The sequence below is a fragment of the Phocoena sinus genome, chromosome 5 (genome assembly GCF_008692025.1).
Source record: "Phocoena sinus isolate mPhoSin1 chromosome 5, mPhoSin1.pri, whole genome shotgun sequence".
Classification (NCBI taxonomy): Eukaryota; Metazoa; Chordata; class Mammalia; order Artiodactyla; family Phocoenidae; genus Phocoena; species Phocoena sinus.
In genome coordinates this window covers 76,414,269-76,439,550 of record NC_045767.1, presented here as the reverse complement: position 1 = coordinate 76,439,550, position 25,282 = coordinate 76,414,269, and the positions used below count along the sequence as shown (strand labels likewise).

General features: G+C 38.5%; 1 protein-coding gene across 2 annotated transcripts; it reads right to left on the bottom strand.

Moving 5' to 3' along the window:
* Positions 1 to 9,229: 9,229 nt before the first annotated feature.
* On the bottom strand, positions 9,230 to 24,655 carry EXOC1L (exocyst complex component 1 like). 2 transcript variants are annotated; one of them, XM_032633470.1, is made up of 3 exons: positions 24,305 to 24,655; positions 15,311 to 15,441; positions 9,230 to 9,633 (listed from the first exon to the last, which is right to left on the bottom strand). In XM_032633470.1, exons 1-3 carry the CDS (start codon positions 24,423 to 24,425, stop codon positions 9,367 to 9,369), a joined length of 519 nt encoding a protein of 172 aa, XP_032489361.1. In that variant the 5' UTR covers positions 24,426 to 24,655; the 3' UTR covers positions 9,230 to 9,366. The 2 variants fall into 2 exon arrangements, with proteins under 2 accessions (XP_032489361.1, XP_032489362.1); XM_032633471.1 differs by having other exon boundaries at positions 24,325 to 24,655.
* Between the last annotated feature and the right edge of the window lie 627 nt (positions 24,656 to 25,282).

Here is a 25,282-nt window from a genome sequence, read left to right as displayed (position 1 = left end):
TTCTTTGTATTTAATTTTTGACAGTTTGATTAATATGTGTCTTGGCATATTTCTCCTTGGTTTTATCCTGTATGGGACTCTCTGTGCTTCCTGGACTTGATTAACTATTTCCTTTCCCACATTAGGGAAGTTTTCAACTATAATCTCTTCAAATATTTTCTCAGTCCCTTTCTTTTTCTCTTCTGCTTCTGGAACCCCTATAATTCGAATGTTGGTATGTTCAGTGTTGTCCCAGAGGTCTCTGAGACTGTCCTCAGATCTTTTCATTCTTTTTTCTTTATTCTGCTCTGCATTAGTTGTTTCCACTATTTTATCTTCCAGGTCACTTATCCGTCCTTCTGCCTCGGTTATTCTGCTATTGATCCCATCTAGAGTATTTTTCATTTCATTTATTGTGTTGTTCATCATTGTTTGTTTCATCTTTAGTTCTTCTAGGTCCTTGTTAACTGTTTCTTGCATTTTGTCTATTCTATTTACAAGATTTTGGATCATCTTTACTATCATTATTCTGAATTCTTTTTCAGGTAGACTGCCTATTTCCTCTTCATTTGTTAGGTCTGGTGGGTTTTTATCTTGCTCCTTCATCTGCTGTGTGTTTTTCTGTCTTTTCATTTTGCTCATCTTACCGTGTTTGGGGTCTCCTTTTTGCAGGCTGAAGGTTCATAGTTCCTGTTTTTAGTGTCTGTCCCCAGTGGCTAAGGTTGGTTCAGTGGGTTGTGTAGGCTTTCTGGTGGAGGGTACTAGTGCCTGTGTTCTGGTGGATGAGGCTGGATCTTGTCTTTCTGGTGGGCAGGTCCACACCTGGTGGTGTGTTTTCGGGTGTCTGTAGACTTATTATTATTTTGGGCAGCCTCTCTGCTAACGGGTGGGGTTGTGTTCCTGTCTTGCTAGTTGTTTGGCATAGGATGTCCAGCACTGTAGATGGCTGGTCGTTGCGTGAAGCTGGGTGCTGGCGTTGATATGGAGATCTCTGGGAGATTTTCGCCGTTTGAAATTATGTGCAGCTGGGAGGCCTCTTGTGGACCAGTGTCCTGAAGTTGGCTCTCCCACCTCAGAGGCACAGCACTAACTCCTGGCTGCAGCACCAAGAGCCTTTCATCCACACCGCTCCTTATTTTGGGATGATTCGTTGTCTATTCATGTATTCCAGAGATGCAGGGTACATCAAGTTGATTGTGGAGCTTTAATCCGCTGCTTCTGAGGCTGCTGGGAGAGATTTCCCTTTCTCTTCTTTGTTCTCACAGCTCCCAGGGGCTCAGTTTTGGATTTGGCCCCGCCTGTGTGTGTAGGTTACCGGAGGGCGTCTGTTCTTTGCTCAGACAGGACGGGGTTAAAGGAGCCGCTGATTCGGAGGCTCTGGCTCACTCAGGCTGGGGGTAGGGAGGGTCACGGAGTGCGGGGCTGGCCTGCAGCGCCAGAGGCCGGTGTGACGTTGCCAGCCTGAGCCGCGCCGTGCGTTCTCCTGGGGGAGTTGTCCCTGGATCCCGGGACCCTGGCAGTGGCGGGCTGCACAGGCTCCCCGGAAGGGGAGTGTGGATAGTGACCTGTGTTCGCACACAGGCTTCTTGGTGGTGGCAGCAGCAGCCTTAGCGTCTCCTGCCCGTCTCTGGGGTCCGTGCTTTTAGCCGCGGCTCGCACCCGTCTCTGGAGCTGCTTTAAGCAGCGTTCTTATTCCCCTCTCCTCGCGCACCAGGAAATAAAGAGGGAAGAAAAAGTCTCTTGCCTCTTCGGCAGGTCCAGACATTTCCCTGACCTCCCTCCTGGTTAGCCGCGGTGTACTAACGCCCTGCAGGCTGTGTTCTGGCCGCCAACCCCAGTCCTCTCCCAGCGCTCCAACTGAAGCTGGAGCCTCAGCTCCCAGTCCCGCCCGCCCCGGCGGGTGAGCAGACAAGCCTCTCAGCTGGTGAGTGCCGGTCGGCCATGATCCTCTATGCAGGAATCTCTCCGCTTTGCCCTCCGCACCCCTGTCGCTGTGCTCTCCTCCGTGGCTTCGAAGCTCCCCCACTCTGCCACCCACAGTCTCCGCCCGCGAAGGGGCTTCCTAGTGTGTGGACACTTTTCCTCCTTCACAGCTCCGTCCCGCTGGTGCAGGACCCATCCCTATCCTTTTGTCTCTGTTTATTTTTTTCTTTTGCCCTAACCAGGTACGTGGGGGGTTTCTTGCCTTTTGGGAGGTCTGGGGTCTTCTGCCAGCGTTCAGTAGGTGCTCTGTCCTGCTTGCCTTTCATAGGCAGAAGGCCACATATATTAACATATATCATATATGAGGCAATCTTATATTTGGATAGCATGGAATAAATTTTTCATTGTTAGTGAGCTCCAAGGGAAAAGTTTCTTCTAAATGGCCAGGAGTAGTGAGTATTGATGTTTGAACAATATTGGTAAAATTGAAATTGGTTCAAGATGGTGGAGTAGAAGGATGTGCTCTCACTCCCTCTTGCAAGAGCACCAGAATCACAACTAACCGCTGAACAATCATCAACAGGAAGACCCTGGAACTCACCAAAAAAGATACCCCACCTCCAAAGACACAGGAGAAGCCTCAATGAAATGGTAGGAGGGGTGCAATCACAATAAAATGAAATCCCATAATTGCTGGTGGGTGACTCACAAACTGGAGAACAATTATACCACAGAAGTCCACACACTGGATTGAAGGTTCTGAGCCCCATGTCAGCCTTCCCATCCTGGGGTCTGGCAATGTGAGGAGGAATTCCCAGAGATTCAGACTTTGTAGGCTAGCAGGATTTGATTGCAGGACTTCAACAGGACAGGGGGAAACAGAGACTCCACTCTTGGAGGGCACACTCAAAGTAGGGTGCACATCAGAACCCAAGGGGAAGGAGCAGTGATCCCATAGGAGACTGAACCAGACCTACCAGCTAGAGTGTTGGAGGGTCTCCTGCAGAGGCGGGGGGTGTCTGTGGCTCACCACAGGGACAAGGACATTGACAGCAGAAGCTCTGGGAAGTACTTCTTGGCATGAGCCCTCCTGTAGTCCACCATTAGTCCCACCAAAGAGCCTGTAGCCTCCAGTGCTGGGTTGCCTCAGGCCAAACAACCAATAGGGAGGGAACTCAGCCCCACCCATCAGCAGACAAGGGGATTAAAGTTTTACTGAGCTCTGCCCACCAGAGCAACAGCCAGCTCTATCCACCACCAGTCCCTCCCATCAGGAAGCTGGCACAAGCCTCTTAGATAACCTCATCCACTAGAGAGAAGACAGCAGAAACAAGAAGAACTAAATCCTGCAGCCTGTGGAACGAAAACCACAGTTACAGAAAGGTAGACAAAATGAAAAGGCAGAGGACTATGTACCAGATGAAGGAACAAGACAAAACCCCAGAAAAAAAACTAAATGAAGTGGAGATAGGCAACCTTCCAGAAAAAGAATTCATTATAATGATAGTGAAGATGATCCAGGACCTCAGAAAAAGAATGGAAGAAAAGACTGAGAAGATGCAAGAAATATTTAACAAAGACCTAGAAGAATTAAAGAACATACAACTAGATAGGAATTAAAGAACAAACAGAGATAAGCAATACAATAACTGAAATGAAATATACACTAGAAGGAATCAATAGCAAATAACTGAGGCAGAAGAACGGATAAGTGACCTGGAAGACAGATGGTGGAATTCACTACTGCGGAACAGAATAAAGAAAGAAAAATGAAAAGAAATGAAGACAGACTAAGAGACCTCTGGGACAACATTAAATGCTCCAACATGTGCATTATAGGGGTCCCAGAAGGAGAAGAGAGAGAGAAAGGACCTGAGAAAATATTTGAAGACATTATAGTCAAAAACTTCCTTAACATGGGAAGGGAAATAGCCACCCAAGTCCAGGAAGCACAGAGAGACCCAGGCAGGATAAACCCAAGGAGAAATACGCCGAGACACATACTAATCAAATTGACAAAAATTAAAGACAAAGAAAAATTATTAAAAACAACAAGGGAAAACGACAAATAGCATACAAGGGAACTCCCATAAGGTCAACAGCTGATTTCTCAGCAGAAACTCTACAAGCCAGAAAGGAGTGGCATGATATATATAAAGTGACAAAAGGGAAGAAACTACAACCAAGATTACTCTACCTGGCAAGGATCTCATTCTGATTTCATGGAGAAATCAAAAGCTTTACAGATAAGCAAAAGCTAAGAGAATTCAGCACCACCCAACCAGCTCTACAACAAATGCTAAAGGAAATTCTCTAAGTGGGAAACACAACAGAAGAAAAGGATCTACAAAAACAAACCCAAAACAGTTCAGAAAATGGTAATAGGAACATACGTATTGATAATTATCTTAAATGTGAATGGATTAAATGCTCCAACCAAAAGACACAGGCTCACTGAACGGATACAAAAACAAGACTACAAGAGACCCACTTCAAACCTAGGGACACATACAGACTGAAAGTGAGAGGATAGAAAAAGATATTCCATGCAAATGGAAATCAAAAGAAAGCTGGAGGGCTTCCCTGGTGGCGCAGTGGTTGAAAGTCTGCCTGCCGATGCAGAGGACACGGGTTCATGCCCTGGTCCAGGAAGATCCCACATGCCGCAGCGCTGCTGGGCCCATGAGCCATGGCCGCTGGGCCTGCGCATCCGGAGCCTGTGCTCCACGACGGGAGAGGCCACAACAGTGAGAGGCCCGTGTACCACAAAAAAAAAAAAAAAAAAAAAAAAGCTGGAATAGCAATACTCATATCAGATAAAATAGACTTTAAAATAAAGAATGTTATAAGAGACAAGGAAGGACACTAAACAATGATCAAGGGATCAATCCAAGAAGAGGATATAACATTTACAAATACATATGCACCCAACATAGGAGCACCTCAATACATAAGGCAAATGCTAACAGCTATAAAAGAGGATATTGACAGTAACACAATAATAGTGGGAGACGTTAACACCTAACTTACACCAATGGACAGACCATCCAGACAGAAAATTAATAAGGAAACACAAGCTTTAAATAATGACACAATAGACCAGACAGATTTAATTGATATTTATAGGACATTTCATCTAAAAACAGCAGATTACACTTTCTTCTCAAGTGCACATGGAACATTCTCCAGGATAGATCACATCTTGGGTCACAAATCAAGCCTTGGTAAATTTAAGAAAATTGAAATCATATCAAGCATCTTTTCTGATCACAATGCTATGAGATTAGAAATGAATTACAGGGAAAAAAACGTAAAATACACAAACACATGGAGGCTAAACAGTACGTTACTAAATAACCAAGAGATCACTGAAGAAATCAAAGAGGAAAACAAAAAATACCTAGAGAGAAATGACAATGAAAATACGACGATCCAAAACCTATGGGATGCAGCAAAAGCAGTTCTAAGCAGGAAGTTTATAGCTATACAGGCATACCTCAAGAAACAAGAAAAGTCTCAAATAAACAATCTAACCTTACACCTAAAGGAACTAGAGAAAGAAGAACAAACAAAACCCAAAGTTAGCAGAAGGAAAGAAATCATAAAGATCAGAGCAGAAATAAATGAAATAGAAACAATGAAAACAGTGGCAAAGATCAATAAAACTAAAAGCTGGTTCTTTGAGAAGATAAACAAAATTGATAAAACATTAGCCAGACTCATCAAGAAAAAGAGGGAGAGGACTCAAATGCTTCATTCTATTATAGTCATTTTCCTGTTATGTTCAAATTGTCTCGTCTTAGGCCAGTGGGAGTTACTTCAAGTTGGCTCCTGTGTCCTTGGACTGACACCAGTTGACTTTGATAGCTTCCTTTCTTCCTGGTACATCAAGATGTCCCATGTTCATCTTGTACATTTTCTGTCCCAGACCTGGAATCAGTAATTTCTTTAAATAGACTCCAGTCTTTTCAGTGGGAGATGGTATTGGCAGAACACTCTTGCATGCTAAGATGCTCATGCCTCACGATGTCTTTGCTTCACGGTTTCAGTAGACAAATCTAGAAAATGCATGCTTTTTTTTTTTTAAAGAAAGATGGGTTTATATTAGTAAGTTTATATTACCATTTCCAGTTAAATTTACTGTTACTGGGCTTTAATTTCTTTGATTTTTTTTACTTGTATATTCCCTCTGTTAGGCTTAAAAATCTCGGTTTCTAATGACATTAACGTGATAACATGTGTTTAATCTTACAGTACTCACACTCCTATGATACTGTCAAAATAACACTACCAATATTACTAACAATTAAGCTTCTGGATATGGTTTTAGGTTCGATGGATTTTGACAAGTGTATACAGTCATGTAACCATCACCATAAACAAGATATTTCTGAATATACAAATGGACAATGGCCAGATTATATATAAAAATAGAACTCTGCCCCACCACCTGCAGCAACCAGCTGAGGAAGCCATTACTAGTATGTTCAGTAACCAGTCCAGGAAGTCAAACTACTATCTGTAGCAACCAATCTAGAAAGCCTAATAATAGCCCCTGTAGTAATGGGCCCCAAATGACCAGGACTTGATTAATAACCCAGCTTCCCTGATTTTGGCCCCCACTTCTGACTTAGGACCAACTATAGAGAAAGCCATATAAATATCTTTAACCAATCACCTAGTATGCTTGGCTTCTTGTTAGCCCGCCAACACCTCCCCCATGCCAATGACCTCCAATCAGGACTCTTCCTCTAAAGATGGATATTCGGACTATTTGAAATATTTCACTCTTGCAAACAATGTCACATGCCTTATGCATTTGTCATTCTGTATCTTTGCCAAAGTACCTTTGGGATGCCTTTGAGTCCTAGAAATAAAATTTCCATATCAAAGAGTAAATGTATACGTAGTTCTGCAAGATATTCTCAAATTCCTCTCCTATCAGATTTGTACTCTCTTGCATTTCCAATAGCCGCGAATGAGGGGAACTGTTTTCCCATTCCCGATGGGATATTGTCAAAGTTTTGAATTTTTTCCAATAGAGAGGTAAGAAACAGGATCACACTGTATATTTAATTTGTATTTCTCCTATTATGGGCAAGGTTAAGCATCTTATCATATGTTTAAGTGTCATTTGCAATTCTTTTTCTATGTATGTATCTTTTACTAATTTTTCAGCAAATTGCAGTTAGTTTTTTTAACTCTTCAATTTTAGGAGCAATCTGTATATGAAAGGTATAAACGTATTGCTACATAACTTGCGCTTTTTCCAGTTTGTCATTTGTCATTTGATAGAATATAGTTTTTCTTTTCATGCAAAGGCTTCTTATATTGATGTAGTTAAATTAATCATTTTTCTTCATTGTTTCTAGATTTGAGTGATAGCTAGGAGTTTTCCCCACTCTCAGTTTATAAAAAAATTCACCCATGTTTTCTTCTAGTAGATTTAAAGTAGTCCTTTTTTTCTTTTAAACATTTTTATTGATGTATAATTCACACACCATGCAATTCACCAATTTAAAGTGTACAATTCAATTATTTTTAACATATTACATTATTTTTAAAAATTATGGTATAATATATATAACATTAAATTTGCCATTTTAACCATTTAAAAATGTATAATTCAGCAGCGTTAATTACATTCACAGTGTTGTGCAACCATCACCATCTATTTCCAAAACTTTTTCGTAACCCCAAACAGAAACTCTACAACCATTCAGTAATAACTCCCCATTTTTTCTTCCTCCCAGCCCCTGGTAACTGCTAATCTACTTTCTGTCTCTGATTTTGCCTAGTCTATATATTTCGTATAAGTGAAAGCATACAATATTTGTCCTTCTGTATCTGGTTTATTTTACTTCACGTATTTTTGATGTTCATCCATGTTGTAGCATGTATCAGAACTTCATTGCTTTTTATGGCAGAATAATATTCCACTGTATGGATATATCACATTTTGTATATCCATTCATCTGTTGATGGACACTTGCATTGTTTCCATATTTCGGCTACTGGGAATAATGCTGCAATGATTATTGGTGTACAAACATCTATTCAACTCCTTGCTTTCAATTCCTCTGGGTATATACCTAGGAGTGAAATTGCTGGGTTGTTTGGTAATTCCATGTTTAGCTTTTTGAGGACACGTCAAACTGTTTTCCACCATGCTATACCATTTTACATTTCCATAAGCAATGTATCAGGGTTTCAGTTTCTCCACATCTTTGCCAACACTTCTTGTTTTCTGTATTTTTAAAAAATAGCCATCCTAGTAGGTGTGAAGGGGGTTACATTTTGGTTTTGATTTGCATTTCCCTAATGACTAATGATGCTGAGTTTCTTTTCTTGTGCTTACTGTGTACTTTGCAGAGATGTCTATTCAAATTTCTTGTCTATCTTTGAATTAGGTGTTTGTCTTTTTGTTACTGAGTTGTAGGAGTTCTTTACATTAAACCTTTATCAGATATACAATTTGCAAATGTTTTCTTTCATTCTGTAGGTCTGTTTTTCACTTTCTTGATAATGTTCTTTGATGCAAAAGTAACTCTGTTGAAGTCCAATTTATCTAATTTTTCTTTTGTTGCTCTTCCTTTTGATGTCATAAAAATCCATTGCCAAATCAAAGGTCCCAAAGATTTACCCCTATGTTTTCTTCTAGGAGTTTAATGCTTTCAGGTTTTACATTCACACCTTTAATCCATTTTAAGGATATTTGTGTATGCTGTAAGAAAGGGGTTCAGTTTCTTTCTTTTGCATGTAGATATCCACTTGTCCCAGCACTATCTGTTGAAGAGATTATTTTTTCTCCTTTGAATGAACTTGGCATCCTTTCCAAAAATCAGTTGACCATAGATGTATGAGTTTATTTCTGAACTCTCAGTTCTATTCCATTCATCTGTATGTCTATCTTTATGCCAGTACTATACTGCTTTGATCATTATACCTTTGTAGTAAGTTTTGAAATTGGGAGGTGTGAGTCCTCAAACTTTGTACTTCTTTTTCAAGATCGTTTGTCTATGTGGGGTCCCTTGCAGCTCCATATGAATTTGACTATTGACTTTTCCATTACTACAAAAAAAGCCATTGGAATTTTGATAGGGATTAGATTGATCTGCAGATCACTTTGGGTAGTACTGACATCTTGACAATATTAAATCTTCCTGTCCGTGGAAACAGGATGTATTTCCACTTATTTAGACCTTTCAAGATAATTTTTGATACCCCTTAGTAGAATATTAGTTTAGGCAAAACCATCCAACTCCTTCCAAAGTTACCAGAGGCAAAAGTCCAGAATATTGAATGAATGCATCGAAACACATTTCACTGCAATTCACAAAGCATCACTTTATTTTCATATGAATAGTAGTCACTGATAAAGGGAAAAAACAAAATCATGACTATCAATATTTACTTAGGGAACCATTTTCATAGAACACTGATGAAGGAACATGGTATACATATTCAGAGTCGCAGGGGACACAGGGACAAGCACACTAGATTGAAAGCATAAAAGCATATTCTCATAAGGACCAAGCAATCCTTGTTGTTGGAGGACCAAATGAAATCATCATCAATGTAAGTAGAATCAAAGTTCACGATCCGTAAGTCCTTCTTAAGGTATGCATGATTCAGCTTGTTTACAGTTCGAACAAAGGCATATTTGGAAGCACAACTATATGCTTCCAAACTGTACACTTTCTTGAAGTGCAGATCAAAAAATGGATTGTCCTAGAAGAAAAAGAGAGACATGATTCAGTTTGTAGCCAGGAAAGTAGCTAGATTTCCTGGATTCTCTCATATTGATTGTTGTATTGATTGTAAAGTATCAGTATCAAACATTTTCCCAAAATCTACAAATGAGCTTTCCAAAACTACCCATTTCAAACATGTTGCTTCTATAAAGAACAATAAGAAAGATTATTTTTGAAGCATCTGTGATTTTTCAATTATGCAAATAAATATGTGTCAAAATGTGCAGTTACCAAGTCTTCCCAGGGTAGTGAATTTGAGAGGATGGATGGGGATGGAAGAAAAGGATAAACCCAATTATAGACTTCCACAGGAGAGAAAAGGTTTCTCCTTTTCTCTACTAGGAGGTCGGTCCCTTGTGCTATTTCAGTAGTAGAAGGGGGAAATACAGAATGGCTAAGCAGCCTTTGGCATACAACAGATCACCAACTTGCTGGCTTTGAAGTTAATAGCAAGGATCGTTAAATCATTTGACTGAAACTGACAATTTACTAAAGACTGACTCACTGGATTGCTCTAGGCTGTATACTTCTAGTGGAGATGTTTCAGGGAAAAGTAGGCATCAAACCCAACCTAGGTCCTACATGTTAAAATAATAATCATTGCTACTGTTACTAATAGCAGTAACAACTATGCATTGCATTTATAAAGTGATTTTCAATTTACAAAATGCTTTCGCATTCATTATCTGCCTGACTCCTAACTCTCTTTGAGGGCAGAGGTTTTCAGTTATTTATCTTTTGTGTATCCACTCAACAAATGTGTGTTGAACTGATCTGAAGTCATCCTATAAAAAGAGAAGTGGAGGTAAACATTGCCCTAAGTGATAAAGAGGCAGAGAGACCAGACCAAGCAAAAGTATTAATGACTTTTTACCATGAGGTGTGTAAAGTTTGTATATAAGAACGTATGTATTCGCAATTTCTTTTTCAAATAGGAAAATTCTTAGAGGAGACAGGAAAAAGAACAAGGGTTTTGGAGTTAGCCAACCATTTTGACTCTGATGTAACCATGGGCAGGGCACTTATTATATTTGGCCTTCACTTTTTGGATAGGGTTGCTATGAAGTTTGTATGAGATTAATCATTTAAACTGTGATACTAGTATGGAGCTTAATGAATGATAATTCCTTTTCCCAAATCTGTCCCCAAAGATTGTGATACCGGTGTTAATATCACCTTGCTTTACACTATTAAAATTTTTAAAAAACAAAACAATACTTTAAGAAAAAGAATGTACAAGGGTGTTGTGATTTTAAGTACAATGTTCTCTAGTCACACCTTGCAAAATGTTTCCTAGCTGTCATGATTGCAGATTGAAATCACACTCATTCCATCACCAGATACCAAGCATACTCCTTATGTAGTTTCCTCACAGAAACATTTACTCCTTATCATGTAGAAAATATCCTTCGTTCTTTTGAGATACTTGGAGAGGATTAAGTTTTTCCATTAGCCTGATAATTGAAGCCTAAGCAGGTATGAACATAGAATACAAGTTCGTCCATCTGTCCCTTCCTTCCTTCCTCCCTTCCACCCTCCCTCCCTTCCTTCCTTCCTTCCTTCCTTCCTCTCTCCCTCTGTCTCCCCCTTCTTCTCTCTTTCTTTCTTTTGATAGAGCTAAAAGGGAATCTCATTGTTCATTCAGTAATCCCTTGTTTATAGTAGATCAAATATAATATAATATAATGTAATGTAATAGTGAAAAATAGTTTCCAGAGGGGTGAAGCCCAGGTCACACATGTAGTTATTGACAGAGCCAAGACAAGGACTAAGCTCTCACTCAGCCCAACCCCATTTCCTGCTACATCATTCTCTCTTCTGTTGCACTACGTCAGTCTCCAAATCTCCAGTCATTCTGATTTCTCCTTTATAAATTGACTTCAATTTCAATTCCATTCCATTTTAAAGTTGACAACTTTTGGCTTGAAATAGCTCTATTTAAAACTGTATCATTGCTATCGAGAAAAATATAATATATGCTGACTCCTGAGGATTCAATTACAAGAGGGAGGACAAGTGGAAATTCCCAGAACAACTGAGATATTTTTACTTCATCCACAGAAAAGAAATATTTAAAAGAACTACTCTTTGGATATTATAGGTTTTCTTCTGGCAGTTTAATATTTTAGGCCCTAAAGTGATCAGAAAAATAGAAATACTCAATTTCCCTTTTGTATCTAGTTCACTATGAAAGATAACAATCTTCAAATGGGAAAGGGAATAATTAAGAACATAGAGATGGAATTAAAGGCCAGAAAGGTGAGGAGAAAATAGAGCAGAGCTAGCTGCTTCCAATGAATCTAAGCTGACAGGCTTGATTAATACATCCCTGGGCACTGACCAAGCTTATAGAAAATAATTATGACATTAGTAACAATTGGGGTATTACTCTTGGGGTTGGTATAAAAGATGGGGTCTGTAAAATCTTTCTTTCTTAGAAATTTATTTCCTAGTTCTGTAGAAATGGTTGTATTAGATGTTCTCTATCATTTAATAATATACTTGCAGACTAAAAGATATAAATGCTGTATAATTGGCTGTATAAAATCAGCCAATTATGTTAAACTAGCATATCTACCTTTATTCATATTCATATTCATTTGAATATGAATAACATATTCAAATATGTTATTATGAATAACATAATTCAGGCTGTCATTAGCCTGAATAGAAAGGCCTTTAAAATTGATTTTTTTTAGAAAGCATTTGAATGCATTTTGTTTGGCATTATATTTATTCAATAAAGTATTTAATTAGTGCTAAGTTGGACCCTGTTGCTAAGCCCCAGCAAGCAATCATCCTAGATAGGGTTAAACCCCCAGTAAAATTGCCATATTGCACATGTCTTAATGAAGTTTGAATGTTAAATAAATTGTATATTCACTTGACGACTTGAGAAAAAATTAAGAAAATGGTCAAAAAAAGAGGTGGGCATGATTAATTCTTGAAACTACAGGTAGTGAACTTGACACTGACTTGTGATAAAATTCAATGCAGTATAGAAATTTTGGCAAATACCTAAAAGTATATAGAAGAAAATACTTTAAAAATTTGTACCCCTATGACACAGAGATAATTATTGTTAAAGTACTGGTTAGTTTCATATATACATTTACATACCCACATACTTTTTTTGTATTAAAATTTAAGGTTCAGCTTTCAATTTTCAATACTATGATAAATTAAGTATGTAAAATGAGATAATATTATAGAAAAGTTTTGTATTCAGCTGACTTTTAAAAAACGTATTAAGTGGTGAACAATTGTGTTCTGAGGTATTCTTTTGGAAACATGACTTTTAATGACCATGTAATGTTCCAGCATAATGACATGAAAAAATATATTTAACTATTTCCTAAGTGTTGAACATTTAGGTAGAATATAATGTCAGAAAAAATGCTATGTGATTACTTAGGAAAGAAAGCAATGAAATCCAGCATGCCTTCACCAAGAAGTCATGCCAAACACACCAAATTTTAAAAATAGGATTCCTAGGTGATAAGATAATAGCAGATAACATATATTGATTTCAGTAAAGATCTTAAGGGAAAAATTTAGATAGTCAGACTAGATAATTAATAAGGCAGAATTAAGTGGCAGAATTAAGAGCTTGTGTCCATCTAACTTACCACTGTATCCTCAGAGCCTAACAGAGCCTGGTATACCATAAATTCTCTGTGAGTGACTGAATACACAAATTTGTAGAGATGATAAACAACCAGTCCAAAGAAGACAAATTGATAGATTTGGAGGTAAAGTCTAGTTCCATCTCTAGAGTAGTTATTTGACCTTAGGCAAGTCAGTTAATCTCTTTATGTCTCATTTTCCTCATCTGTAAATCAGGAGTAATGATAGAATCTAATTCATGGAATTTTTGTGACAATTATGTGAAGTTACATATGGAAAGAGCTTTTTGTGGTTCCTGTCATCTGGTAAGAGTTTACTGAGTGTGAGATGGTAGCAGGTAGCAGTACTACTAGTAGTGGTAATAATAGTAGTAGTAATGATAACCTGTCAATTACCTAGAGGTATGCACTTAGCCCTGCCTGCTTCATCATTTTTATTATTGACTTGAATGAAGTCCTAAATGCTGTGTGCATTAAATCTGCATCATACTATAGTGAATATTAAAAAATCAAAATATTAGAAGATTTGATAGGTAGGAACAATAGGCCAACCTAAGAATATGGCATTTAATCAGATTAAGAATAAATGAGCTTAAATTCTAATTCATCCAACAATAACAGAAATATTTATTGAGTCCCTGATAACTGCCAGGCAGAAGGCTACAATAAAAGATGAAAAGGAATGGTTACAGTTTTTTTATCCAGAGGGGAGACAGAGTAAGCCAACAGTTGCAGTTTGTTGGATTATTTACATCCACTGTGCAATGGGGTTATAGGGCAGGGGCACATGAGTAGGACTTTCCTCCATGGGGAATCTGAGAATGGGGTGAGGGATGGAGGTGACTGAGCTTTCTAAGCCCCGAGAGTATTAAAGCACCTTTGCTGTATAAAGTTTTAGGAGAAATGACCAGATATAAAGAAGCCAGATCATGAAGGGCTTTTATCTAGATTTTATTCCATGTGCGTAGAAGGTGCGGCAGATCAGGTTAAATGGCAATTCATGCCCAAAAGACCTGAGGTCTCAGTTGAGTGTTTACTAGAAATAAGAATCCAGATCAAAGGAAATAGAAACTGGTCACGCTAATTCTAAAGTATTGTATTTAATTCTGGAAAAGCTGAAACATTCCAGAGGAGAAGAGATTACATAGTGAAGGGTGTTGCAGCAATGCCATGGGAGAAAATAACAACAGCGCTATGACCTCTTAGTGTTTGTATAACCTGTCATATTAACTTATTTGATCTTCATATGAACATTATTTAAAGAATGAAATGGTTACATTTAACCCAGAAAAGAGAAAACTTGAGGGAACCTTATTAGTGTCTTCAAACATTGGAAAGGCTGCTATGTGAAAGAAGGATTGGGTTTGTTCTGGTTGGTTCAAATGACGATGCTAGGACTGATGGGTGGATGTTATAGTGAAGGAGATTTTAGTTAAACATAAGTGGGACATGTAAAAATAAAGGATGTTAATTTGGAAGTAGAATGGATTTACTCATGTGGTAATGAGTTCTCCATCAGTAGAAGAGTTCAAGGAGAGACTGGGAAAACCACTTTCAAGTGGTCACACAAGAGATTAAAGTACACACCCTTTCCCCACTTTCAACACTGAGGTTGTAGGATTTCCAAGGGTTATTGATCCTTCCAGAGGATCATGCAGCTGACAGTAAAATCTGAAGAAGATGAGGAAAGGAATCCCCACAAATTATGGAGGAAACTGGGCTGGGAAGAGAGTGGTGGTGGAAGCATCAGATATTTAAAGTTTCATAACTGGCTAGAAGATTGTGTTTAACCTGTTAAGAAGACCTTGGGAAAGATGCTTTAAATCTAATCGAAAAAATTCAAATTTAAACTCATAAAAACAGAACAAACAAACCAGTAGATCATCCCAGTAGAGTAAACTGTACCACTTAAGAATAATATGTCATTTTAACTCTCAGTACATGCCAAAAATATATGAAGTAAGATATTAACCATAGAGGTCTCCAGCATATTGATCCCATATCTCCCTTACAAAACATAACACTTACTGTATCTGCTTCTTTTCCATCGATCATCCGCAGATCGTTCAAAGACCACTTTTTGGTTACTTCATATTTTTCATCTAAGCCTATTCTGTAGTGTTTCACCATAATTATTTTTACTTCTTCATTTTTGGTCACTGTAGGACAGAAAAACACTTCGTTTACCTAGACTCTTAGAAGATAATAAATTATTCATCATCATACTTTTCAATATTTATGAATCTCCTTTTCCTATAATAAGCTTGAACGTACATTGTATCTGCACCCCAGTTATGAACCCTGAGGTATCTGAAGCTTCATGAGTATGCCCTCAAATTTCCTCAGTGTGTTAACTTTATTTTTGCTCCAATTGTGGTCACGTACAGCCGCGGTAGTGTCTGTCAGATAGAACACCGAGCTCTGTGCTTTCAGCTCTGAGCTTTGTGGTGGAGGATAGAGTTCAACTCAGGGCAGGAAATAGGAGGCTTAGTGTGAGCATACAGTCAGTGCCAAAGTGTTTACCAGAACAAGTTGGAATTTTAATTTATGACAATATAAGAAAATGAGCACAGGAAAGTAAACAGTTCTGCTCACACAGCAACCCACTGTTGAAGACTGACCATGCAAATACTTGTGCACACTTTTTTTTTAAGTTGCTGTGAGATTTTTGATGTAAGAGTGCTTGCAAAACAGCAACTACTGACCTATTTGGTATCGTTTGAGATTTTTAATCCTCCGTAGTGTGTATCCAAAATCCTAGTATTCAAAATGTGCCATTGAGACAAAAAACTTTAGTACTATACTTTGAAAGGTATGGGAAAATGATTGCTTATTTTATGTGAACAACATGAGGGAAATAATTTCCTGGTCTTAAAATCATAGTGTTTGGTCTCATATGAACACATTAGAAGAATCAACATTTGATGTTAGAGTTCCTGGACTGAAAGTTATCAATGAATTCCCAAGGGAGTATTTACTGGGTATCCACTATTTGCCTGATAGAACTATTACAAATGCCACAGGGAGTAAAAGTATGAGACATGGTCCCTGCCCTCTGGAAACTTATGGTTTTGTTGAAGAGACAAGGCTAACACACGTGTCACATAAAATATATAATATGAAGGTATACAGGTATATTATAAAGAGGTGGCAGTGGGAATTGAATATCTTAAACTTTCAAGATGGATGATGTCACTTGGAGAGTTACAAGCTGGTTCTGTCTTCTAAGAATAAGACTGGAATTTGTCTTTGGGGAAGACTCTCTTCTGGTTCTGGAAAGCATCACTTTGGCATGACCTCCTAGTTAAGAAGATTAAAACAATATATTACAATATAATCATAGGGATAGATAAGCAATATGGAACAGACTATATGTTCAACAGAAGTTCTAAGAAGGGAGAGGATTTGAATAAAGGAAATAATTATGGAAGAAATAGAATTGGAGATAGAGCTTTAAAATTAGTAAAGGCAAGGATGATACTGACGGCATTTCTAGGTGAAGGACAGTATGACAAAATGAGTAGACAACAGACCCTGAACTTCACCAGGTAGGATTAGAGACAGTGTATTGTATAGATTGATTGGTGTTAGGATATGGTGGACAACAAGGTTAACCAGGTTGTGAAAATGTTTTGAAAAATGACAGAAACCACTGTGGACTCATGGGGTCTCAACCCCCCTCTGATGGGAGGCATTGGAATCTGGCCTGGACAGTAAGGGCTCCAGAGTTGGGACTGGTGAAGGGAGTAGTTATCCTCTGTAAGTGCAGGTGATACTGAAATTAAGGCCAACAGTTGAGCTTAGACTTCATGATGGAGCTGAGCTCAGTCTCCCAGAGAAGGGAGTCTGAGCAGGTTGACAAATCTAAGAAGAGGGCACTATGTCAGTTCAGTGAAAGCTCATACTGTAATACATATTCAGTAAGTCTCTTTCCTCCTTGCACAGGAGACTAATACAGTGGTGCCCTGTTGAAGGAGTATTTTTCTGGAATCAGTGATGCCCAGGATACACTGAAGAAGAAAAGGAAGAAGAACCGGAGGTCCCTAGAAGAGGCAGTGTGTCTTAGTGGGCTCTGGCATTAAACATTCCGGATTCAAATCATGACACCACTTCTTACAGTGTGGTCTGTAATCTCATTATTTAATCTCTAGAGAGATTAAACCTCAGTTTTCTCATGTTGTAAAGTGGACATCAGAGTGATACAAACCCATAGGGTATAAAGATTAAAGTATATAAATGACTTAGAGTAGTGCCTGGTTTATAGTAATTGTTTCCGTTTTTTGTTTTGTTTTGTTTATGAGGCTGTTGTTGGAATCTAGGCATAGGATGTAGGCAATGGAAATAGAGGTGGTAAATCTAAGTTAGATTTTAAATGAGGCATTCACAACACTGGATGGAAACCAAATACATAAGCATGGTTGGGCGGAATTGTGAATTTAGTCTTTGATGTACAGATGAGCTCCATAAACTATCTCAGAAGAGAAGGAGATGACGGAAGTTTATAGTTTAGGAATGAAGATACAGACTTGGGATTTTTCTGTGGGGACAGGTTTCCAAAACTAGGTTTATAAGGAAAAGAGCAAAGGAAAGAGGTGAAACAGAGTAGAGAAAAAAAAGGTGCCAGCAGAGAGGTCTAAGAAGGGGCCAGCAGAAAAGAGACAAGCCCAACAGTACAATGCTATGGAAATCAAGAGGACAGAGAATTTCAAGAGCTGGAGACAATCCCATGAAGTTACTTTGTTGGGTAATTTTGTTCAGTCCTGGCACGGAATCTGACTTGGGGAAGATCATTGATTTCTTCCCTGAGGGCAGTTTCTCTAGAATGGGGAGGGCAGAAAACAGCTTGTAGAGGGCTCCTTCATGGACTAACTATACTGAGTGCGTACTATGCACCAGTTCTTATGTTAGGTAGGGTTTAGAAAGAGAGATAAGAGAATAAAGGCTATGATTTAGATCACATATTCCAAGAGTCTGGAAGAGGAGTGATTGCATATTTTGAGGACAAAAGGAGTGATTGAGGGGCACGTCCTGGAGGGGACCTAGTGTAGAAGATCTTAACCCTGGGTAAGAAAACTGGCTCAGAGACTGTGAGTCTCCTGAAACTGTGCAACATTTGGTGGGTTTCTGCCCGTGTATACTTCTCCAACCCTAAAAAAGGTCCACTTCCACTGGTCTAGATGTTAGCTTTGGGAAGAGGAAAGGAAAAGAGAAAAGAAGCCATTAGGCTGGTGTGTTGAAGTGGAAGCATGGTTAATTCTGTCATACTTACTAAGGGCAAGATTTTGGAGGCAGTTCCTTCCACTAGGAGGTAATTGTCTGTCCAGACAAAGGCTCTACCTCAGAACCAAATAATAATGTTCTTGTTGGCTAGCTGTCTCACTGGTGACTTAGGAAGTGGGAGAGGATGGGGAGAAATAACTGGATACTGTATAAAAATATCATTTGAAGCAAATTTCACTGCCTTATCCACTATGATAACCAGCTAATTGACTGTAGACCCACTGATTTGTTTCATTAATTTGATAAGTATTTGAGTGCCCCTTTTGTACAAAGCCCTGGGCTAGGCATTGAAAAAGTGCATTCCCCTATGGTACCATTCCTGCTCTTGCTGAGATTACAGAGAGTGGGGTTTCAGAGAGAAAACACACGATCAAGTGCTGTGGATGAGGCATGGACAGGGTCTTATAAGAACATGGAGAAGGGATATCTTCATTCCACTAGGGGTCAGGGAGAGCTTCTTTTTTTTTTTTTTTCTTTTTTTTTTTTGTGGTACGCGGGCCTCTCACTGTTGTGGCCTCTCCCGTTGCGGAGCACAGGCTCCGGACGCTCAGGCTCAGTGGCCATGGCTCAGCGGCCATGGCTCACGGGCGCAGCCGCTCCGCGGCATATGGGATCTTCCCGGACCGGGGCATGAACCCGTGTCACCTGCATCGGCAGGCGGACTCCCAACCACTGCACCACCAGGGAAGCCCCAGAGAGAGCTTCTTGAAGGAGGTTATCTGAGTTGTAAAGGACCATGGGAGTTAGCAGAATGAAGAAAGGGGTAAAGGGAGTTCTGGAACAGCATGTGTACAAAAGCGTAAAATACTTGAATCTTTTGAGTCCTTACAGGCATTTAGTATTGCTGGCATGAAGGGTAGGGGTGAATAGGTGGTAGGAAGCAGGGTAGGCAGGAGCTGGTTCCTGAATGGTCTAGAATGCTACGCTAAGGAGTTTAAATATCCTGAAAGCTCTGTTTTCGGGGAGATTGATGAGGGTGAGGAGTGTTGTCGCTGAAGGACTTTAGGTGAATGGTCAGGCTGGGCTTTACATTTTAGAAAGTTTTCTCGGGCAGTTCTGTAAAGGATGGGTGGGAGGGAGGGAATGAAGAAAGAGATGTTAAGAAGTTAGGATCTACCAGTCATCGAGTTTTCTTACATTAATGGTCACTGTCCCACTAATAACAAACTAAGAAAATGCACGCTTTAAAAGTTAACCTTTTGATACAATGATGCAGCACAGAGACGGTACAACCTCCTCCATTTGGCAAAGTCGTATCCTCTGTAGCCAAGGAGGTTCCAAGAACTGTCTTTAGCCAAGAGTCAAGTCTGATCAGGCTGGAGTGGACCCAATCCCTAAGTTCCATACTTGAGTTCTGCTGCTAGCTAAAATTAAATGGCCGTATTCACATTAAGGCAACAGCAAAGTGGAAACATCACATTGTCTTAAAACAGAAATGTGTTTATATAGTCAAAATGTTAACAGTTGGTTTCCGTAACATCAGATGTGCCGCTATCTAATTATGATTTAGTGATAGCTATAGACCCAGGGACTTTCAGAATGAACCTGCTCCAGTTTCACTCTTTTAGTTAGTATTTTCAGAACAACCATCTTAATTTCACGCTAACAACTTATCTTCACTTTTAATTTCAAAATAAACATTGTTGTTAATAACTGCCTCTATTATCACGGTGAAATAGTCACTATTATTCATGAGGCTAAGTGGAAAGAAGATTGGCCAAGTGAACCAATATAATTTGGCAGAACAGGAAAAACAGTAGCTCATGAGTAAACTGCACAGAAAAACTTTAAATACATAAACCACTGTCATTTTACAATCCCAGTGTTACATAATTGTTTTCATCATTGAAGTTAAGTAATAGGGAAAAACTACCATGAGATATCAAAGACAAGAAGCCTCAGTGAAAATGTTTCAGTGTATTGGTGATGTCTTGGGGTTGTTGAGAATGCTATTACTGATTTCATCAAAAAAGTAACTTTCAAATAATTTTTCTAGAAATATTTTAATCAAATCGATTTTGGGGCAATACTGGGTACTCTAGGTTTAATGTTTGTCCCTCCTTCCCCTCAATTCCTATGTTGAAATCCTAACCCCCAAGGTTATGGTAGTAGGAAGTGGGGTCTTTCAGAGGTGATTAGGTCATGAGGGTAGAGCCCTCATGAATGGGATTAGTGTCCCTCTAAAAAGACCCCAGAGAGCTCCCTTGCCCTTTCCACCCTGCAAGGTTAGAGGGAGAAAAAGGTGGTCTATGAGGACGCAGATCCCCACCAGACACCGAATCTGCAGGCACCATGTTCTTGGACTTCCCAGACTCCAGAACTGTGAGAACTAAATGTTTGTTGTTTATAAGCCACCCAGTCTCTAGTATTTTGTTTCCTTTTCTTGTTAACTTATTTAACACTCTTTTTGTGAACAGTATAAATGATTTCACAAAATTATTCAATTCTCTGGTTCACAGAGAAGAAGTTCTTTTTTGGCATCAACATGTAATAGGTATGGAGAATTTATGCATACCATCTTCATAATTCTAGCAAATGCCATTTATTTTCAAATGAATTACCTGTGAGTGGAGAATGTTTTTCTAAATATATGTGAATACTTAAATCTGTATCTGAATATGTATACAATTTTAATTTATAAAATATAAATACTTCCATATGTTTACTGTATATTTTATTTTTATTATAAATATTTATTTACAGCATATACTATTTATACATAAATACTTCAGCATGTTTTCACAATAGATACATTCTTTTCTGTAATTTTAACAATATAACCCCACCTTCCAATTTGGAATAAAATTCTAGCCCTATTTGAAGTAGAATTTATCATTTTTTCCCCCTAGTTAGGATTTAAGAGGAGCATACTATATGTAGATGTAAATGTTATTATTTCTGGTTCAGAGAGGTCAACACCGAGGCCATAGCGTTGCCCCATATATCACAGCTGGCAGGTGGGCAAAGCAGAGTCATGTTTCACACCAGCTGTGTCGGACTCCTAGCCTTCCAAGGTCCATTCCACCATGCCCTGCTACTTCCCATCCAATCAGCCATAATCACTTTACATGCGATTTCAAGTCCTTCAGAATTTCTTTAACTCATTTGCATTCTCATCACTGCACAACTGACTTGTCCGTTTCTTTTTCTGTACTTTATAGAGCTCCTCCCTCCTTCCTAAGAAGTTGCTGCTTTTAACAGCCAGGGATAATGATGGTCTAGGCTAGGGGAAGCTAATTTCAAGGGGAAATGACCATGTAAACCCTGATGTGGGAGGAGACAGAGGTGCCAGGAAATCCCCAATGTAAATCCTAGCAAACTTCAGAGAGGGAGACAGGATTTAAGACATCTGCTTTTTGACATTGACCAAGTAAGTTATCAAGGCAACAGTAAATCACAATCATCTGGTTGTGAGACCCCTGCAAAAGCCAGACTCTGATTGGATAAATAGAAAGTTTAATTTATTTAAACATATCTTCTTTAATTTGAGAAATGCATGATGGGATTTAACTACTCTAGACTTGATTCTCACAAATTTAGAACTGCTGGATTGTAGGATATAAAGAGGAAATCATAACTATATGTCTCCCTACTCCCAGAAGGTGGCCAACATTCAAAACCTGGAGTTACCTGCCTCAACAGTTGAGATATGGCCTGCTTGATTCCTATCAATGGAGATTTTCTGAGTAAAGCATAGTCAAAGATTTAGGACTAGCAAGCATCACCTTGACTTTATTTTAAATTACTGTTCTGTCTAATTGCATTTGAAATGGTCATAAAGAGATGCCACATTTGGGGAAAGTGCTCTCAAGTTGATGGATATGATATGTAGAAGAGTCATAAAGTTCGTGAATGAACATGACTTATAATGTTAACTTTTACCTGGAATATCACAATATTGTCTTCTCTTTCTCACATCTAAGAGAACCTTGTTTTTCCTTTGCTTCTAACATGACAGAATCATTGAATTTTACTAATGAAAGTGATCACCTACTTTATGTGGCCATTGTCCAGGTGAAAACATTGAACCCTAAAGAGGTTGCCTTCACACATGTTAACAATGCCAACCCCTTGTTGTTCCAATCCTGGTTAAAAGGATTCATGTCATTTATGAAAACAGACAGCAGGTGACCCCAGCTCACAGTGTCTTTCTCAGAACTTGAGGATATTGGGGAAAAAATTACATCCATTTACAAAAATTTAATTCTAGGGGTGTTTTTTTTTTCCATGCCAGATAGAACGAGTTAATTATATAGTTGGAGGCAGGCATTAAGATACATGTGGTAAATTAGATGTAAATAATGCCTGGTAAATAAATATGCATTATTGATCTATTTTTTATAAGTTTCTTAAAAAACACATATACACTAATGTTACGTGATGAGTAATTAGCTTTATAAAGTAGGATTATAATAGGTATAAAATTATTAAATTTTAATGTTGGAATAAGCATATTCTCTAATATATTAAGTCAAGATACTTTGAGATATAGTGTTCTGATCGTTTGAATATAATACAGTGTCTAAAATTGTTTCATTTGAACTTTTTCCATTTGATTTCTTTCTTTTTCCTGGACTGATTTTAAGTTTTGTACCTTGCTGATATGCTAAGCCTTACACTTTTTATTTATTTGGCAAAATATGCTAGGTAACGTATTAGATAAATGTTAGTATTCTTATTATTAAGTAAATATTTGTATACTTATTAGGAATTACAGAATTTTAAAGAGTTCTTAGCACTTTCTCTAAAGATGTTCTACTTCCCTTATAGTAGCCCCTCTTGCCAACTTTTGAAAGTTCTTCTATGCAAATTATCAGGAAAGGAATTATAACAAATTTTCCGAAAATGCTGAACTGTGTGCCTTAAAAAGCAAAGTCTACAATGAAAACTTAGAGTTTCTAAGCTCTTTCCTCCAAAGCCCCTGAAAACTATTAAAAAGCATGGATTGGGAAAAGGAAATGCTTATATTAAATTCAATAATGGCACAAGAATTTCTGTCTAAATTCAGCACAAAAATTACTGGTTAGGTAAATCATAATTAAGTGCAAAAGCTTATTCCTACCTTTGGACAATTTTCATGAATTTTTAAAATATGAGGGAAAATATTTTAATTAGTTTAGAGAACATTTCCTTAAAGTTCCATCTTCATGAGCTAATTTCTATCATTAAAATAGTGTTTCTGTGAGCATACTGTGAGAAAGAATTTTTAAAAGATCATTTCTCTTTTCAAAATAAGCCACCAGGAAGTCTTAATAAGCCTCAGAAGAAAATCTAAGGTCTTTTTTTCTTTTTCTTTCCTAGCATGAAAAGAGAGAACCCTAGTTGTCCAGATTGGTTGGAAATAGAGCTGTATAACTCAATTCTCCAATATGTTTAAAAATATATAGAGAGCTCTCTGTTGAATTTTTTAAAACAAGCTCTTACACAAGAAAACTGCATGCCATGCAAGTGAATTAAATAAAAGACTGGAGACTAAATAAATCAGCAAAAGCACATACCCAGTTTCATTTCTGAACAATTAACCAAAATATTCTTAATACAATATTTTTTTGTCTTCCATTTTAGCACTTAAAAAAATTCTGTAGAATCCACATTCTTAATCTTCGCATAGTTAAGTTCTATCACAAGAAGATACATCTGCTGTTATTGCATAGGAAAATAAACACCCAAAAATGTCCTTCTATCACCCAAGCATCTTGGGGTTATTTACGTTTTGAAATGATAACAGAAAGAACAGATTACCTGACACACAGAGGTAATACCTGTCCTGGACCGAGAACTCTATTTCAATAAACTCGTACAGATTCTGCGAGAGTGGCTTAAACAGTTTCTTCTCCAAGTCCTCCTTTACCAATGATGACATTTCCTCCAGTTCCACTTGGCCTGAGGTTCTGGCTCCAGCTCACTCTTTCTCTCCTTCTGCTCCCTAGATTTCTTGTTTTGGTTTGCAGCTCCTATGTGAGTCCTTCCCACCTCCCAACCCTCACTTTCAACTTCTCATTCCTAGCCAGACCCAGGCTCCTGAGAGCACTCAGCGCGGTCAGACCCCTCAATGCAGTATCTGCCCAGTGGCAGCAGCGACGGCAGCCAAAATACAGCAGCGGCATCAGCCCCACTGTCACTCTCCAGCATCCAGGCTCAAGGAGGCTGCTCTCTGGAGCTCTCCTGTGGTTTGGGGATGGGCAACATATTTATGAACACCAGCAGATACACTTGTGGAGTCCCCTGGTCTCCCTAGTCTAGTAACCTTTTCCACTTTCACATCACTCTGCAGAAGAAGACCACTACTTCAGCTTGATTCCGTTACATAAATCAGCTGTCTGGCTCTATCGATTGGGATCATCTTCCATTAAGAACTTTGCTGTCATCGGCAAGAGAAAAAGCACCCGTGCTTTCTCCTGACACTTCCAACAAGTCTCTTTCCCTCCTTACTTTCCCCTCCTGCAATTCATTCAGACCTTTGTTTTCAAGAGAGTCAGCATCCATTCCTGCGTCCAAATTATTTTTTAAATGGGCTTACTTTAATATTCTTCATTTCTTTACTCACAAAGAGAAATTTACTAGGTACCTACTGGAGCAAAGCATGGTATCTGTTTCTTGGGAGGGTGGATTTCCTATCCTCAAGAAGCTTATAATCTAATAGAGATAAGTACACCAAATAATTATCATAAATGTTTAAAAGTGATAAATGGCACAAGAGAAAGGAAATATAGAAAAGTT